Raw genomic sequence first — 20,341 nt, 5'->3', positions numbered from 1 at the left:
GCAGCCAACCCAGACTGTTACACCATTCAGAGAAGTGCATTTCTGAATGGAACAGAAAAATATAACTGTCAGCAGAAAAATGAAATGCTTACTACATGGCACAAAAGAAACTGAAATAAAACAAGATGTTAATGAAAATTAATACAGAAACATAACAGATAAAACAAACCAACACATTTACATAAAAATTACAATTCATCACTATTTAACATGTAACAGCGATTATAAATCATTTAACAATTCTAAACACTACTAAAATTTAGTATTTTTAAGTTTTTTTTTTTATAAATAAATATCTAATAGACTAAGTAGAATCAAGCAAACAGGCTTTAAATAGGCCGGGAGTTTACACTAACTTCTGTAATTTCGCCTGCCATTTCTTTCCACTGAAGGATATGGGAAAACAAGTTGCATTGTTTGGTGAACATTAAAATTAGCATAAGAGGAGATACAGTAGGATTATCTTGAATAACTATGGTTCATTAAAAACAATACTTAAGTCAATTCTTTACAATTCAAGCTTCTTAATAAATATTTACTTAAAGGTGGAGCTCCTTCCTTCAAATGATTACTTGTTAGTCACGATAACCATATTTTCTTTTCTTACTAATCTGATTGCAGCACAAAAGGTGCAATCTATAATAACATTTACTCAGGGCCTTTCCTGCATGTTCAAAAAATAATTAGTTTGGTGATCCCGACTGTCCTCCCAGGTTTAAAGGCAAGCACTGTTCACATTCTTTTGGAAGATCACAAGCCTTTTCAAATCAGTCTCAAGTGGCTACACTGCTGCATGAGAACGGATACAAAAAAGACACTTTACGAAGAATTATGGTTGTCTTTAATCCCAATACATACAGTAAACCTTCTAAATTTACTGGTGCCATCTTTGTTACCCAAGGTCCATTATGCTGTTTTTTTTTTTTTTTATGTAGGTCTCGTTTTTAACTAAATGAGCATCACTTAATCCTATATCATGTTTTGAAACTTCATTACTTGTAAGTACTATCAAGTATCTGCTTATTCAGTTACAACAATAAACCATACCATTCTGTGTATTTTGATGTCATACCATCAATAGGGATTTCTGTTCACAGCTGCCCACCACTTCCCGACACTAGTATACTGTATAATTTTCCGCTATTGTTAATGTTCTTATTTTTCTCTTTTTGTAATTTTTGAAACATATCTGCTCTTCATTTTTGTTACTATTGTTATATCGAATCCACCCAATGTCAAAATCATGGCCAATTCCCTCCAGGGCATACATCCTCATTTAATTACATAGCCACTGATACCTATCTTAACAGATTTTACTAATCCAAGACCAGTCTGCACTTCTACTGTACAAACCGGATTCCAAAAAAGTTGGGACACTAAACAAATTGTGAATAAAAACTGAATGCAATGATGTGGAGATGGCAAATGTCAATATTTTATTTGTAATAGAACGTAGATGACAGATCAAACGTTTAATCCGAGTAAATGTATCATTTTAAAGGAAAAATATGTTGATTCAAAATTTCACGGTGTCAACAAATCCCAAAAAAGTTGGGACAAGTAGCAATAAGAGGCTGGAAAAAGTAAATTTGAGCATAACGAAGAGCTGGAAGACCAATTAACACTAATTAGGTCAATTGGCAACATGATTGGGTATAAAAAGAGCTTCTCAGAGTGGCAGTGTCTCTCAGAAGCCAAGATGGGTAGAGGATCACCAATTCCCACAATGTTGCGCAGAAAGATAGTGGAGCAATATCAGAAAGGTGTTACCCAGCGAAAAATTGCAAAGACTTTGCATCTATCATCATCAACTGTGCATAACATCATCCGAAGATTCAGAGAATCTGGAACAATCTCTGTGCATAAGGGTCAAGGCCGTAAAACCATACTGGATGCCCGTGATCGCCGGGCCCTTAAACGACACTGCACCACAAACAGGAATGCTACTGTAAAGGAAATCACAGAATGGGCTCAGGAATACTTCCAGAAACCATTGTCAGTGAACACAATCCACCGTGCCATCCGCCGTTGCCAGCTGAAACTCTACAGTGCAAAGAAGAAGCCATTTCTAAGCAAGATCCACAAGCTCAGGCGTTTCACTGGGCCAGGGATCATTTAAAATGGAGTGTGGCAAAATGGAAGACTGTTCTGTGGTCAGGCGAGTCACGATTCAAGTTCTTTTGGAAATCTGGGACGCCATGTCATCCGGACCAAAGAGGACAAGGACAACCCAAGTTGTTATCAACGCTCAGTTCAGAAGCCTGCATCTCTGATGGTATGGGGTTGCATGAGTGCGTGTGGCATGGGCAGCTTGCATGTCTGGAAAGGCACCATCAATGCAGAAAAATATATTCAGGTTCTAGAACAACATATGCTCCCATCCAGACGTCATCTCTTTCAGGGAAGACCCTGCATTTTTCAACAAGATAATGCCAGACCACATTCTGCATCAATCACAACATCATGGCTGCGTAGGAGAAGGATCCGGTACTGAAATGGCCAGTCTGCAGTCCAGATCTTTCACCTATAGAGAACATTTGGCATCATAAAGAGGAAGGTGCGACAAAGAAGGCCCAAGACGATTGAACAGTTAGAGGCCTGTATTAGACAAGAATGGGAGAGCATTCCTATTTCTAAACTTGAGAAACTGGTCTCCTCGGTCCACAGACGTCTGTTGAGTGTTGTAAGAAGAAGGGGAGATGCCACACAGTGGTGAAAATGGTCTTGTCCCAACTTTTTTGGGATTTGTTGACACCATGAAATTCTGAATCAACATATTTTTCCCTTAAAATGATACATTTTCTCAGTTTAAACTTTTGTTCCGTGATTTATGTTCTATTCTGAATAAAATATTAGAAGTTGGCACCTCCACATCATTGCATTCAGTTTTTATTTACGATTTGTATAGTGTCCCAACTTTTTTGGAATCCGGTTTGTATAATTAAAATGGAATGTTAGAAGTTTGGAAAAATTGCGCATCGTGCATACTAAAGGAAGCAATGGCAAAATCTACACAGCACACCAGCATAATTCAAGAAGGGAGAACATCTAAAAAATATATAGGAAACCAGATCAACAAAATTGGATTATTTTCCTATTGAAATGCTGGCTCATGAGAGACACAAGTACCTTTTTTGATTTATTTAGTAATTTCATATTTTATATAAAAAAAAGAAACAATTTTAACATATTGTAAAAAGGTCTGAATACTTTCTGAAGACACTATATATACACACTGTTACTAACCTGGCCTGTTAGTGGCAGCCATGATAAAAACTTGTTTCCGTGTCTCTAGTCCATCCATTTCTGTGAGCAGTTGATTAACAACACGAACACTTGCCCCTGACTTATTGCAAAAGGAAACAAAAAACACACATTAAACAATGTAGTTTCACAATTAAAATCCTTCTAAAGCTTAGGTTTATTTTTGAGAAATGCTAAATTCTTTTTAAATGAATTGCAAATTTTAAAATTAATGCTGAAGAGGATGCTAAAAAGACCTACCTCATGATCAGAACGGCGCGGGCACAGAGCATCAATTTCGTCAAAAAAAATGACACAAGGGGCAGAGTTCCGAGCTCGTTGGAAAACCTGACGAACTGCACGTTCACTTTCTCCCACATACTAATAATAAAAAAAACATACTCACAACTTAAACATGTTAGTATTGAGGAGTAGTTGGTGTATATTTTTATTTTTTCTCCAGCCGTCTGGAGTTTTTTTGTTTTTTCTGTCCCCCCTGGCCATTGAACCTTACTCTTATTCGATGTTAATGTTGATTTATTTTTTATAATTATGTCTTTCATTTTTCTATTCTTTAATATGTAAAGCACTTTGAGCTACTGTTTGTATGAAAATGTGCTATATAAATAAATGTTGTTGTTGTATACCAGGACTCCTTGCAGCTGCATTGCTGGAAATCTTATACTTTGTTAAGTGTGTTAAGTTATATTTCCTACACACATATTTGTAGTATTAAAGTACTGCATCCCTATTGACAGTAGAACAGCCCTGGTAAAATGTAAGTGGGTTTTTTGGTTATGATGGGTCTGTATACTCATCAGTCAGAAATAAAAGACTGTTACCATTAGTTAAGACTGGTGTTTCATCTTTAACACTTTACTACAGTTTAACAGAGAGGGTGAACTAAAGAAGACCACCTGAACACGGTATTATCAGACAAATAAAGATTCCATGCTCTGGAATAAACAAGAAACCATAATGGGTAAGAAAATACCAAATTATTTTTCTAGCCACTTTTTGCATTTGACTAACAGAACTACATTTACCACAATTCTAAGCTGGGTTATTCTACCCCAAAATTCTCCAAAGTGGATTTTACATTTATTATTTTTTAGTGATCATGTTCACACTAATTACCTAGCTAAAAACAAATCCAAAATATGAACAAGTTAATAAAATAACAGAAGAATAGTCCTTGATTTAATGGGAAGGTAGAAAGGTGTCACTTGTACAAAATTAATTGATACATTAATAAACACCCTTCTACAATTAGAACAATGAAAAGAAAAAAAGTCATGAAAGACAAGGCGATTACCGTATATACTCGCATTTAAGTTCTCTCGCGGATAAGACGAGGCTTGATTTCACTGCATAATTTCCAGTATTTTATAATGTCAGTCGTACAAGACGAATGCGGAAAACTCGCGCTATTGGTCCAAGAGATTGTGATATGCTAACGTCCACCTGAGAGAGTAACCACGGAGCACACGGTCTTTTTCTTCCTGTGTATTGTGCCCATGTGACCACATGGTAATACCCAAACTATTCTGAAAGTAACAATTGCACTGCTTTGCGTTATTTGTATCTCGCACCCTCATACACCTTTATCATAAGATCATCCCTTATCAACGATGGAGCGTTCGATCAGAAGAAAATATGAAGCTAGTTTTAAATTAAAAGTCGTTTGAAGTGGTGAAAGAAATTGGTAACTGCGCTGCTACAACAAAATTCGAGGTGTCTGAGAAACTGGTGTGAGATTTGAGGAGGCAAGAAGATGTAAAAAAAAATTAAATAAATAAAAAATTAAGTTATCAGATTTTTGAATGGACGTATAGGTTGGAGTCTGATTTTATGATCGATTTTTTGGGTTTCAAGACCCTGACTTATAAGCGAGTATATATGGTAATACAATCAGGAGACTGACTAAAAACATACACATTTGTTAAAAAAAATGTCAATGAGATATGACCAGGTAGAATAGAGTAAGCTTTAACATATTTTTCCAAATATCCAAATACTCTACCTAGCTTAAACAGCTTTATTCACCACACATTGCTAAGCAGAAATGTAAAAGGTGAGCACGTTGGTACTTTCAACTATACAGCTACAGTGTACATCATCTTTTTCAATGCGCTGGTGTGAAGAAAAACCTTGAAAAAAATATTTCAAAATTTTCAATTATGCAGCTTTCACCTATGCTCTCCATTAACTTGAAGCAAACCCTTCAAGTAAATTATTTTGGCACAATTTCCTGTTAATAATAATGTCTGACTCACAAGATATGAGAAAATCTAAATTATGTCAAAACAACTAAAGTAGTCAAAAAAGTGTCATTTTCTGAACTTTTCTGAAAAGAAGACCTGCAAATTGTGTAGGCTTACCATGTTTAACAATTCTGGTCCTTTAACAGAGATAAAATTCAATCCAGATTCATTGGCAACTGCCTGTAAAACAAAGAACACTGTAGTTTAACATCTAAAGCTTTAGATGTACTCTGTATGTGCTTTTACTCCTTAAAGCATAGTTTTCATTTTGTGGTTAGGTCCCAACACATCTTTTGCAAAAGGGATGTACATATACCTGTGTTAAGGTAGTACTCGCAAGAATATACATTGGGTTCTCAAATTATACAGAAATTAAATATAAGCAAAGCACAGGAACACCACTTAATTTCTCCACATCTGTCAAGAAACCAGGCCCACCCTGGCTCACTAGTGAAAACAGCCTAAGAACTGAATCAGGCCAGAAATGACCTGGAAGAACTCACACAATAAAATACTGAAAATGGTTTATGAATGTAGCTGTCAGTTAAGAAAATTTTAAAAATGAAGTAATGATCTGTCCATGAGGGTCATGTCACTTTAAGGAGAAGAAGGGGAAAAAAAAAGAAGACACACAATACAATCTTGTCAAGTGGTATGCAAAAGGAAAAAAATGTACCATCGCAAATAAAGCACAGGAAGCTGAATTTTCTAGCCATTACAATTTGAAATAATTAACTGAACATTTACTCATAATAATGTGTTTAAATAATATTAACGATAAACCACAGGACAAATAAAAATGGTAAAAGAATGGTTTGAAAATGTGATGCATTTGGCAATTTTTAGGCATTTCTTCCATGCCCCATAGCCAACAATGTAAAGCACCAGTGCAGAAAAAATATTTTTGTTAAATTATAGAAAGTGATCAACTTTCGAAAATTATTTCTTGTGGCAAATGCATACATAGCATGTTTGTGAAGAAACTACTTAAGATTTTAAATATATATATATCCTTTAATTAGACCTAGATTTATAAAATTTTTTGGTCTCAGATTCAGCCACTGCTGTTCACCAATATATGTAACCAAAAAAAAAAAGTCCCAATTTAAAGTATTTTTTTTCTTATTTATATTTTTTATGTGTTTGAGAGGGCTTGTTGCTGGCATTTTATGCAATACTCCGCTATCTATAGTATAAACATTTTAAACGATTAGAAACACTATTTATCAATATTACATCTTGTAAAAATCATGGCTGAAAACAACAAAAGTACCCACTTTTTACTATCATACCTGCAGTCTTATTGTTTTTAAAATATAATTTTGTGACTTTACCTTTGCAAGAAGTGTTTTTCCACAACCTGGGGGCCCAGCAAGAAGTATGCCAGCTGGAGCAGTAAGACCAAGAGCTTTAAATTGTTCAGGATTTCGAACTGGCGCCTGAAAAAAAAAAAACTTAAAATAAATAATAATAATTATGTTCTATAAATAAAAAAGTCTAACATTAAAAACAGCAAAGATGACTCAATCGTGCAGTTTTTTTTACCTGTTAACAATAAAAATTTATACTTAACCTATTATTATACTGTTAAAATTAATTTAAAAATCATTGCAAAGAGGAATATATAAAAATGCAAACATAATAAACAAAAACATTTGCCCTAATCTGTATAAAACAGTTTAGTGTGTGGTCTTTTAATTTAAAAGCTGTTCTCATGACATCAGAGAACACCACAATTTTATTTTCACATTGATCAGAAATGCCTTTATTGAGGTTGACTGCATTTTCAAAAGAGGCTAATTATTCATTAAATACATGTAAAATGATACCACTCGTTGCAACTATATTACAAATGGAAATTCACTGTTGAACATTTCATATCAATGGCTTGCACTGCAGTAATATTTCTGGCCAGATAAAGATGAGGTATCAAGGGAGGGACATAAAATTATTCAAGATGAATGAATAAAAAAATATATCAGTGTCAAACTCTCTTCAAAAGCTATGCAATGCATAGTTCCACTGTGGAACAAAACCAGCAAATTAAAGGAACACTTTTTAATCAATTCAAGTATAGCATCAAGTCAATGAAAGTTCTATTAATCTGGTCAGTTAAGTAGCAGAGGGGGTTGTTAATCAGTTTCAGCTGCTTTGGTGTTAAAGAAATGAACAACAGATGCACTAGAGGGGCAACAATGAGACGACCCCAGAACAGGAATGGTTTAACAGGTGGAGGCCACTGACAGTTTCCCTCCTCATCCGTTTTTTACTAGTTTTGTATTTGGCTGCGGTCAGTGTCACTACTGGTAGCATGAAGCGATACCTGGACCCTACAGAGGTAGCACAGGTAGTCCAACTTCTCCAGGATGGCACATCAATACGTGCCAATGCCAGAAGGTTTGCTGTGTCTCCAAGCACAGTCTCAAGGGCATGGAGGAGATTACAGGAGACAGGCAGTTACTCTAGGAAAGCTGGACAGGGCCGTAGAAGGTACTTAACCCATCTGCGGGACTGCTATCTGCTCCTTTGGGCAATGAGGAATGGGATGAGCACTGCCAGAGCCCTACAAAATGACCTCCAGCAGGCCACTGGTGTGAATGTCTCTGACCAAACAATCAGAAACTGACTTCATGAGGGTGGTCCGAGGGCCCAACATCCTCTAGTGGGCACCATGGCGCTCAATTGGCATTTGCCATAGAATACCAGAATTGGCAAGTCCACTACTGTCTCCCTGTGCTTTTCACAGATGAGAGCAGGTTCACCCTGAGCACAGGTGACAGACGTGAAAGGGTCTGGAGAATGCACAGAGAATATTATGTTGCCTGTAACATCGTTCAGCTTGAAGGTCTGGGGAGGCATATCCATGGAGGGACGCACAGACCTCTACAGGCTAGACAATGGCAACTTGAGTGCCATTAGGTATCGAGATGAAATCCTTGGACACACTGTCAGACCCTATGCTGGTGCAGGGAGTACTGGGTTCCTCCTGGTGCACTACAATGCCCAGCCTCATGTGGCGAGAGTATGCAGGCAGTTCCTGGAGGATGAAGGAATGGATACCATTGACTGGCCCTCTCGCTCGCCTGACCTCAGTCCAATAGAATACCTCTGTTTTGGTCCAACCAACACCGCCACGTTGCACCTCAGACTTTCCAGAAACTCAGTGATGCCCTGGTCCAGATCTGGTAGAAGATCCCCCAGGACACCATCCATCATCTCATTAAGAGCATGCCCCGACGTTGTCTGGCATGCATACATGCACTTGGGAGCCATACAAACTACCAAGTACGATTTGGAGTTGCTGCAATGGAATTATGGCAAAATGGACTCGCCTGCCTGCCGCATCATTTTTTCACTTTGATTTTTGGGGTGTCTTTGAATTCAACCCTCTATAGGTTGATAATTTTCATTTCCATCAAACGATGTTTCATCCTTTCATTCTTAATACATTACAAGTACTGATCTGATGTATATTTTCAAAGTGTTCCTTTAATTGTTTTGAGCAGTTTATACATACATACAGGGCGAGTTAAAATTATGTTAACATTTCAATGGCCGAAACAATTTGTTCAGAAAACATACTTGATATGTACAAGATGATTTACAGGAATGTCTCAACCTGTTCGTCATCATGTTCAACACACAAAAACCAGCGAGCAACAGTACCATTTAAAGCTCGGAAACACATTTCGCAGGGAATAGATGATACCACAGTCTGTATTGTGTCCTTCAGGTCATTATGTATAGCAGGAAAGTTCATAATACCACTCGCTCCTTCACCATACCCCATAACCAGAAATCACAGGGTGACAAATCGACCTATCCATCAACGTGGAAAGGCATATATATTAATATGTGCCACTAATGACATTTTGATTGTAATTCTAAAAATGGTTCAAATCATTAAAACCTGTTTCGGCACTGAAGATAACAAAAGAACAAATTGTATGTGCACTATTTTTTCAGTGGTTGACATTTCTCATTCCCTTACTGGCTATGGATATGAACTACAAGATGCCCTGAAAGTAACTGTGCTTGGGTTGAGCGTTTATGGCATCACATACTTACAGTATAATGATGCTGGTATACCCTACGCACATAATAAGCAATATCAAAAAGCTGTTCACATTTGTAAGCAGCACATGTGGTGCTGTCTACCTTAACGTAATTTTGAATACTGTAAGTTATAGATTAACAAATTGATAATACTCACCAAAATTGCCAGAGAAAGCTCTTCACGAATATCCTCCAGGGCTCCAATATCAGCCCAGGTAACATCTGGAACAGTAGCAAACCCTTCCCTCTTGGCAGAAGGTTGTACTAGCAACAGTGAGCAGATAAAATCCTCCATTTCAATACACAGCTTCTGCAGTTGCTCCTCACATACAGGAGATTGCTCCTTTAGCATTTTCAGTAACATATGAAGCTCTTCCTAAGTACAATGAAAACACAAGTTAAAGTAATTTCAAAACAATGACTATTGTAAAATTTACAAAACACAAACTCTATTGTGTGCCCGAGACAAGCCTACAAAATTGCAATTGAAAACAAAATGTCAAAACAGTAAACTATATACAAAACCTTTGATAAATCATTCATTAAATAATAAATTTGTATAATAAAATTTGTTTTGTGACAGGACTGGACATTTAAATCCTGGTACCATTCTGTCAGAATGCCAAGTTGCCACAACAGAAGCAATTTATACTGTAACTAAAACTGAATGCTACATCAAATAGTATTACTTCCATTATACTTCTGCATATTTTATATGTTAAAATATGAACTCTTTACATGTAAACTTTTTTTGTCAAAATAAAAAAAAAAATCCATAGGATTTTAAATTTACAAAATAGTTAAAAATGACTGATTATTGTCTAAGTGTTCACAACCAGATTAATATTTGGTGTAACCATTTTTTGACAAACATTCCAGGCAGGAATTATGCCAAGTCTATATCAGCTTTCACATCAGAACTCTACTTTTGTGTTTAAGAGCCCATAAAATACCTTGCCATTAATGCTGTGCTCAATCTAATGTATTCTATTTCTTCTGATTCTCTAAATCATAAATCCAGGAATCCCACTGTGATTTGAACAGCACAGTCTACCTGCAACCCCATTACTTTTTGGTGATCTCCAGCTCAGACATGCCTATGGGATTTGTGCCTACTTCTTTGGTAATTACAAAATGGTTAATGAGGAACTGATTAATGATGCTTAGACTGTACCCTTAAATAACAAAATCTGACGTGTAATAGAAACGATCTCCTGAACATAACCAAAGTTAGTTTTGGGGGGTTAGTGTAAACAATAGCAGTAGGTAAAGGTGGGTAAATAAGTCTGCAATTATATGGTTTTGGGTATTTCCTTTATTAGGCGACATAGCAACTTTTACTTCTCCATACTTAATATAATTTTCTTAAAACGTCCATATCAAATATTCTTAGTTCTTCAATATACCTGTTCTTTGACTTCTGACTGACAGTTCTGGCTGTCCGGATTTTCTGAATTTGTATTGTCAGGCTGCCCATCAGTTATGGTGGGGACCTCCTGGGATTTTACCTCCTGCTTACTAATGAGGACTCGATTCACCGCACTCATAGCTGCCTCTCTGCATAGGGCCATCAAATCAGCTCCAACATAGCCAGGGGTTAGACGAGCAAGCTGTAGAAAATCAAAGTTTTCTGGAAGTTTCAGCTTCCGGCAGAGAGTCTGCAAAATTCTGAATTTAAAAAAAAAAAAAAAAACACAGCACAGGATAAAGATAATGAACATTTAACAAAAATGTTTTACATAAAATTTACCACATGAGTAAAACTGAGGAGGAGTATTAATGAGCATCCTTTTTGTTTAAAAATAGTACCCAATAACTCCTTTCAAGTACTAATGATATTTGTGTATTGAATTAATGAGAAATACAACATAGATAATCCATAGCCAGTCTTAATTTATGTGTGAAGCTATGTAATGAATCCATTTTTGCATAACTTCCTATTTACAGAACAGGCTATCAACTGTGTGTGTGTATATAAAGGCTTCGAAGAACAACAAGTCAATTTGCATAGGTATTCTGTAGTACTGGAGAATTATAGTCTCCCTGAAAGCTGCCCGATTTAGGAAAGTGTGTGTGTGTGTGTGTGTGATTATATACACTCACCTAAAGGATTATTAGGAACACCATACTAATCCGGTGTTTGACCCCCTTTCGCCTTCAGAACTGCCTTAATTCTACGTGGCATTGATTCAACAAGGTGCTGAAAGCATTCTTTAGAAATGTTGGCCCATATTGATAGGATAGCATCTTGCAGTTGATGGAGATTTGTGGGATGCACATCCAGGGCACGAAGCTCCCGTTCCACCACATCCCAAAGATGCTCTATTGGGTTGAGATCTGGTGACTGTGGGGGCCATTTTAGTACAGTGAACTCATTGTCATGTTCAAGAAACCAATTTGAAATGATTCGAGCTTTGTGACATGGTGCATTATACTGCTGGAAGTAGCCATCAGAGGATGGGTACATGGTGGTCATGAAGGGATGGATATGGTCAGAAACAATGCTCAGGTAGCCCGTGGCATTTAAACGATGCCCAATTGGCACTATATATATATATATATATACACACACACACACACACACACACACACACATACACATATATATATGGGAAAACCTTTACTTGCTTAAAACACTTAGTCACATATGTAACTATCCTTCTATATATAAGCGGTCAGGATTGTCCTTCCGTCCTGTGAGTGCTACGCAGGCGTGGAGTTTCACACACGGCCCGTTCATTTTGCAATGCACGATGGGATTTGTAGTTTCGTTTCTCCAGGTAAAAGATGATTTTCTACTCCAGACTGTGCGATATCTTCTTCTTCTTTCTTACTATATAAAAGCGGTCGGGACTGTCCTTCTGTCCCGTGAGTGGAAAGCGTAGCGGTATTCCGCTTATCACAGACTTACTACTTGCAGCTTGCGGTACAAAGCGACATGATGTGAGCAGAGTTCTGGTGCTCCCATCATTCCCTTGCTTTTGTGCGCAATGCGCTGGAAAAATAGACAAAATTATGTCTCAGGAAATAATTAATAATTAATGTATCGTACTGCATCGATCAGATCACTTGGCCCACAGGAACGTCCATTTGCTGCACCAACTTGAAAATTATATTTTACACAATTTTATATAAATTATCGTATCGCTTTCAACATCATAATTTTGAAAAATCTTAGTCGAACCATCGTAAGTAGGGGACTACCTAATAATAGAGATAATAGAAACATATACAAACATCTATTGTACATTTCTTATTACTATGGTGTGTTTTTACTCTACAGTTCCTTAAAATAGCTTATTATTATCATTAATAACTGATACAACCTATGGCTATGTGAAGCCTGTGTCCAAAGCACTTGTTCTCCAAAGCATGTTTGCGGCTAAGTTGGTGCAGGAAATTGCTTGTGTTGCCGCCTCCGCCGACAACTTTACCTTGACAGCATTTGCAGTAAATAGTTGTTTGGTCCACATCCGACCTTTTAAAACTAAAGTATCTCTAGATAACAGACACGGCTCCTTTTTTTGGCAAAAGTTCTTCTGTGTCAACATGTTCAACTTTATCATTTGCTACAGCTTCAGTTGTTCGCTGTCCATTTCCACCGCTCAATACCTCCACTAATGCATGTACTCCGTTGCATGCGTGTTTAGTGGTGTAGCAGTGAAAAAGGTTCCATCCTAAACAGTTTCTGAACATTGTTTAGGCTATTTAAACCAGTGTTGCGGTATAAGAAAAATCCCTATCATAACAAAAATAAAAAACTGTTTTCGGTATGAACCAATATACCTCCCAGCACTACTTAAAACTATTTCAAACAATCCCCAATAATGGCAAATTTCATCAGAGTTTCTCAAAGAAGCCATTTCAAAGCAGAGCTACTCATCACCGGCAATTACATATGCCGACTTACTACAGAAGCTTTACCAAGGTTTCTTTCTGATCAGAAAAATATAGCTGCTTACAACTTTGCAGACTCAATGTACTGCTCTTCAAAACTGGTGGCTATACAAATCAAAAAAACAAAATTCTGTATAATCGGAATCTGGAGCAGTAACTACAATAATAATGGGAAAAGAAAGCAAAAACACACGCACTTTTGTCTTGCTCCTTCATCAGGAATGCCAAGGCAAATTTCTCTGTCAAAGCGACCAGCTCGTCTCAGTGCAGGGTCAAGAGAATCTGGTCTGTTTGTAGCTCCAATAACCAGGATCTGTGTTGTTGCTGCCAGAGCATTAAGATCTATGACAAGAAAATGTAAAAGTTATTGCTTCAAGGAATAAATTGCAATCAAGCAATGAAGACATGAAAAGAGATATGTAAAATATTACAGAAATTCAAGAGCAAGTGTAAAAAAAAAAAAAAACCTATGAAAATATCACAAACGGTGCACAATATGATTATTCAACATTTTCATTAATGCATTACCTAAATTTGTGTAGGTAATAGTATGCATATGCACCAGTCAAAAGGTACAGCTATAAATAAAATTTAGTAATATATGTATGGTATTTCAGAAAGCCTTTAAAGCTTTGGATTAGTTTTATTTTCAAATTTAACAGAGAAAAAGTTAGGAACCACCAGTTTTTTTTCTCACAGATCTATAAACAGATCACAACATGCTTTTTTACTTTATCAGCAACAGCCAAAGTCTTAGGCGCTAACAGCTGAACATGAAAGTCAGTATGAAGTTTTAACATATGTGAGAAATATTTTCAAAATATGTACAACGTACAGGTCACTGCATGACTATAGGTTTTGAAGTAGTTACCAAGGTAGTTACTGGAAATAGATTAGTGGTCATTTTAATGATAACAGAGGTCTTTTCTTTATGCTGGTGTCCTTTTGTTACATATCAAATGAAACATTATGTAAATAATGTCTATATAAGATAGACAAGATAAAACATTTTAGGGACACAGGGATCTTTTGTAGCCTGAATAGGGACCATTTGTAACTCATAGGGATCATTCCTAACCTGGTAGGGATTTTTTTGTAACTTAGGGACCTTTTGTAATAGTCAGAATAATACAGTCAATCTTAATATTTATATTTTCAATGCATTTCCTCCTATGAAAAGACTAATTTGGTGTTTTTTTATTACTAAAAAAGAGAGATATTAAAAAAGATTCCCATTAGGCATATATGAAAAGATTCAGATAAAAAGAAAAGAGGCTACATAATAGATAGTTTGAAATCACAAACAGAATTTGGAAATTGATGTACAGTACTAGGAAAAAAGCATGTACTGTAACATAGCACAAAATTACTCACCATCCATGCAAGTCAGAAGCTGGGCCACTATCCTCCGTTCCATGTCCTTTGAAGCCATTTCTCTTTTTGGAGTGATAGCGTCAATTTCATCAATAAATAAGATGCATGGTGCAGAAGTCTTAAAAATATAGGCATATATAAACTATATACATCTGGCATGCTGTTTACTTAACGCTCCAGCTAATGAACCCCCAAAAATTACTGCATTTACTTCTGAATCTTAAGAGGCTTATTTTTAACTTTCGATCCAAGCACACAAAACCTTAATGACGCAACTTTTACCAGCATGACATTCTAAACACATTAATTCGAGTATAATCTGATAATCTAAAAATGCAAAAAGACCTCACTCCGTTCTTTTAAATCTCACTACTGACAACCTTTTAAGAAAACAAAAACATCACATTTCTTAATGCTTGGGAAAAACTTACTAATTATGAAGGTGAAAATAGATTTAACACAAAGTGGCCAAGAAGAAAAGGTCAGTACTCACCACACCCTGGTCAAACAGTTCTCGTAACTTCTGTTCAGATTCGCCTGAAACTCCAGACACCAGCTCTGTGGCAGCCACTTTCAACATTGGCATTTCCAACTCCTACAAATTAAAGAATTTGATCTGTTAACTAAATCCAGGACATTCATTCATATGTCAACTGTGGACTTGACCATTAATGGTAAGTGGAACTTATTCTGTATTTTTGTATTATTGTATTTTTAGGAAATTAATTGGTTGTTCTAAAATAAATACTTTATATTGCAAACAAGGATATACTCACTCCAGCAATTGCCTGTGCTAGAAGAGTCTTCCCGCAACCTGGAGGCCCATGGAGAAGGAAACCTCGTGGAGGTGTAACTCCAAGCTGCTGATACACCTCAGGATGTCGAAAGTGGATAAGCATTCTGCAAACTTCCTATAAAGTAAGAGAAGAAGCAGTAGCAGAATCAGCAGAAGAAGAAGAAAAAAGAAAAACCACAGTAAAATGAAATGCCTCATAAATCTGAACAAGTTGATATTTGTAGTCCTTTTAAGACTGTATACATAGGGTTAAATAAAAACATTAAAAAAATGCCCCAGTTAAATAGCAAGTCTGATAAAAGCAATAGGATGCACTGTCCAATTTAATGCTCTGAGAGCAGAACCTTGCAAACAACCTTCCAAACCAACAGTAATAACGCAAATTAGCCTTTGATTAAAAGATCTGCAGCAAAGAGTGGGGCAATAAGAGTCCAACGGTACAGTATATAATAAGTAGATATGAATGAACTAAAATATTTCTAGCATTTTTTAAAAAGAAGAGGCTACGGACCCCACCCAAGAATCCCACCCATAGCTGCATCAAACCTTAAATTGATTAAAGGGTATAACATTATTATAATAGTCTTTCATCTCTTTCTAACATTGTTACATCCTGTCACAAGGATACTGTTTCTTGCCTTCAAATAAGCTGTATTTTAGTTGACCAAATAGTGCATGTACTATTTTTAATCAGTGATTACCAAAAACCGATCCAAACATACGTATATATCTTGATATGCACAATTCAGTACCAACATGAACTACACTACACCACTAAGCCTCATCTATCCCCGATACATAGTAAGGCCATTTTCAGGCTGGAAGTACTAATATAGGTTAATCTTTGTATGGTTAAGAATAACCTTTAATGTCTCCTCATTGCCTCCAACATCTTCAAACTTGAAAGTTGCAAACTGAAGATCTGGAGCTTTAGTCTTTCCTAAGGCCAAAAAAAAAAAACAACAAAAAAACACACACACACAACACAAAATTAGTTACTAAGCAATGAAGTAAACTGGCACGTTACACTTTTTTTAGACAGATATGTACTATAACATATTAAAGTATAAACAAAAGCAGATTAAATGAATAATACCCATTTATTATTGACAAGAAAGAATTACCTTTTTTATTTAATATGCTTGATTCAATTTCTCCATCTACACTCAATGATGCAACATCTTTATGTTTCCTTCCTTTGGTCACCTTGCTTTTCTTTTTCTCACTTTCTAGGAGGGAAGTTTCAAAAGACTTCTGTGTCATAAAAATATAAAAATACAGATGAAATAATTATGCCTCTATTAAAAATACTCTAAAATGTACATAATGCTGACTACATTTACATATATCTAACTGTTCAAATGACACTTAAGAGTATTTCACTATACTTTCTCTGAAATAAACTCAATTTAGTATTATTCATTAGGCTTTTCTGGGACAGAAGTTCTGTAAGACATTACAAATTAGTTTATAAACTGCAACATTGTTTCTGTTGAAAGAACAGATGAAAATAGAACAGTATCTAGGCACCTTGCATTTAATTTTTTCTATCATCAGCATACCTGAAAAACTGAACCAAGAATACTTTTCACACATAAAGCAAGATGTTGTTGCTATACATAAAATATTAAAAGCAAGCAATTTGTCATACCTAATTAAATTTAACTTTGAAAATTTACATATTTGAATGTTTAACAGATAAATCGAAAATTTAGCAAAACAACCCATATATTCTGCATACACCAGTTCTAAAGCTCAACTAACAAAATCTTAATAATCTATATATATAATTCACTAAGGGCACGCAAGACACTGAGCGCAAGCAAGACACTGAGGGCACGCAAGACAGAGCCCCGCCCGCCAACTCTAAGACCATGGGATATGCTCGACAGAGCCCCGCCAGCCAATTCTAACCCTCCTACCGCCTCATGGGATACGCACGACAGAGCCACGCATGGCAACTGTAACCTTCTTCCCGAGTCCAGTGTCGCTCTCGAGGCACGCAACAACTCACCAAACACAGCCTCAGACGCTTTCGTTTGTACAAAAGTCCACATGCACTTCTGAGCCACATTGACTTTACACCGCACGCAGGACAGAGAGCCACGATTGCCAACTCACAAAGCCCCACCCACCAACTCTAAGACCATGGGATACGCACACATTTAGTGTATAAATGGATATAAGTAATTGCATGTAAACGATTCGCCAAAATCTGTTGTATGTAAACGATACTGTTTAAAACGTTATTGTTTTTTCATCAGAAAACCCGGTTTCCACATCTACCCGTATTAGTTTAAATGGCACTTTTACCACTCGAAATAGGGTGGACGTGCTGACTTATTGTGTCGACAGGGCAACACTGTGAATGCATCATCTATCTATATATGTCTATGTTTTCCGTAGCCTGCTACAGGAAGGTACTCTCTCGACCATTGGCATTGGTTTCGCTCCTTGCTATTTTCGTTATACTGCGACGGTGGTTTCCTAAGCCTTTGTTATATTGAATTCCTTTCTCACCATTTTCCGTTCCTATTCTTACACCGCCGTATTCTATGGTGGGCTTCGGCTAGTACAGTATATTCACTCTATTTTTGTTTTCGTGCTAGATACAGAATAATATTTGACAGATTTGTATGAAAGACCAAAAAATGGCTGCAGTACAAGACACTCACCTCTTGGCTAACTGCCCCTTGGCTATCTTCACAGAGATCAATGAAAATGCTCTCCTCCTTTCCTTTCCCACTGGGGGTTTTATCAATAAACCAGCCTCCATGGGAGGATCTAGTACTCCCTGATGGCTCCCCAGAATCCGCAGGAGCAGTTTTGCTTAAAACCTGGGCTGGGGTACTTTTATCCACTGGCTGCTTGTTAAGTGGTGTGCTGGTTACAGATTTGGCAGCCCCTTTTTGGTACAGCGATACGAGGGAGTTGTTCATGTGATTATTGGACTACACATAAAAAAAAAAAAATTGTTTAAGCACATTTTGTTTTTTCATAAAGATTTCATCATACTAAGCTGACACCTTCAATTAAACAAAACAGTAGATAAAATACATTAAGAAACAAAGACATACAGTGTGTTTATAATTCTTAGTTTTACATTGAGGCATGACATAAAAAGCACAAAGTAATCTCCTCCTCAGCATATCCTAGAGTTGCATTTAAAGTAGATAAAAGAGTTGGCTTATTATTATTTTTAAATAATGTAAAAGTACCATCTATTATGTGTTGTTTGTCACTTAGGAAATGAATGAGAGTAAAATGCCTTTTTGTTATTTCCCTAATATATAAATCTATACATTTTAAACAGGGTGCATTTTCTTCTTCACATTACCAGAGTACTGTGCAAAAGCCTTAAATCATCATTAAACATATTTTAAATTTCATATATATGTATAGCCTAATATGCACAGGGAATCTAGAGTATTAAATCATCATAAATACATCAAAAATATAAATAAACACAATACACAAAACTTACAGGGTAGTCCAGGTCATTGTCACTGTCTGTTGAATCTATAGAACACGCATCTTCTTCCATTCTACAAGTAAAACAAATGTAATAAATCTTATGGCAAATGATCTATGAATTAATGAAAACGTGTAAAATGTACAAAATTGGTTAAGAGTATTCCTTCTGTTTTGTTAAAATTCGCTAGATAGCCTGTGAAGCTTAATTTATTTATAAAGAGTGAAGAAAAAAAAAAAAAAATCACCTAGTAGATGGAGCGATTTTATACTTACTGACAGTTCTACACTTAGAGCAGGGAAGACTTTAAAATTTCTTGCAAGGTATCTATTATAACCGGTTAAAAGAATAAATAAATAAAATAAAATCTGGCACTATGTGAAAGGGAATTCTGGAGACATCAGATAAGTATCATACTAATCAGACATCAGACTGCCATAAAGCTAGAGGTAGTAAATAGAAGCAGTCACATGTGACTGAACATAAAGTACTTTAGCAACAACATAAACCTGAATAAATCCTAGAGATCAAAGCAAATATTATATATAAAAAAAAACCTGTCATTTATACAAGACTGTTAAAGATTAAAAAGATTAAAAGGTGATCACTCGAACAAGAGAATTTGCATCTTACTAAGGAATATGTGGGTCTGATCAAAACACTACGCACAGAGGCATGACAAACAGATAACTGTCAATATTTTCAATATGAATGTTCAACTTTTAATTTTTGGATAATTTTATATCCCTAATTAAAAGTAATTAAACTATTAGAATCTATTTAGTATAATACAATCATTTTGTTTATATACCCAAGACAATGAAAAGTATTACATTTAACTATAGTACTGTAACCAAATACTGACTACATAGAGAAAAGTGGAAAACTAAAATTGAGGTATGGTTTGAGGACCAGGTTGGGAAAGATTTAAAGTTTACCTTTCTGCAATTTGGAACAAGTTTATCATAAAAAACAGATGTAATTAAGAAAAACAAAACCCATTGGTGAATGAGTAAAGAATTTAAAAAGAAATTACAGAACAAGACAAACATCTCCAGCACTATCCAGAGCACTTGTGAGCCCTTTATATCATAAATACATTATAAATACCTAAAAGCATTAAAACACATTGTCTAAAAATTCCAATCCTAGTAAATTCCTGCAGTACTGCAGTAGGACCAAGAGAATGATTACGGAAGTAGTCATCTATATTAAGAACAATAACAACAGGGAGTAAAA

At 36.0% G+C, this 20,341-nt stretch overlaps 1 protein-coding gene across 2 annotated transcripts in view; it reads right to left on the bottom strand.

Annotated features, from left to right (window-relative positions):
- The window catches only part of nvl (nuclear VCP like), a 63,668-nt gene that overhangs the window by 26,896 nt on the left and 16,431 nt on the right, over window positions 1-20,341 (bottom strand). For both annotated transcript variants that reach the window (XM_039738033.1, XM_039738034.1), the window contains exons 5-18: window positions 19,115-19,175; window positions 18,306-18,581; window positions 16,755-16,884; window positions 16,494-16,570; window positions 15,611-15,745; window positions 15,328-15,429; window positions 14,835-14,952; window positions 13,658-13,802; window positions 10,970-11,231; window positions 9,721-9,939; window positions 6,842-6,946; window positions 5,625-5,687; window positions 3,505-3,624; window positions 3,247-3,346 (exon numbers count right to left, since the gene is read on the bottom strand). In XM_039738033.1, the coding sequence (XP_039593967.1) occupies window positions 3,247-3,346; window positions 3,505-3,624; window positions 5,625-5,687; window positions 6,842-6,946; window positions 9,721-9,939; window positions 10,970-11,231; window positions 13,658-13,802; window positions 14,835-14,952; window positions 15,328-15,429; window positions 15,611-15,745; window positions 16,494-16,570; window positions 16,755-16,884; window positions 18,306-18,581; window positions 19,115-19,175 (1,913 nt within the window). The remainder of the gene's footprint in view (window positions 1-3,246; window positions 3,347-3,504; window positions 3,625-5,624; window positions 5,688-6,841; window positions 6,947-9,720; window positions 9,940-10,969; window positions 11,232-13,657; window positions 13,803-14,834; window positions 14,953-15,327; window positions 15,430-15,610; window positions 15,746-16,493; window positions 16,571-16,754; window positions 16,885-18,305; window positions 18,582-19,114; window positions 19,176-20,341) is intronic.

The sequence above is a fragment of the Polypterus senegalus genome, chromosome 16 (assembly GCF_016835505.1).
Source record: "Polypterus senegalus isolate Bchr_013 chromosome 16, ASM1683550v1, whole genome shotgun sequence".
NCBI lineage: Eukaryota > Metazoa > Chordata > Cladistia > Polypteriformes > Polypteridae > Polypterus > Polypterus senegalus.
The sequence above is the reverse complement of the archived record's forward strand: the minus strand, read 5'-3'. Positions and strand labels throughout refer to the sequence as shown.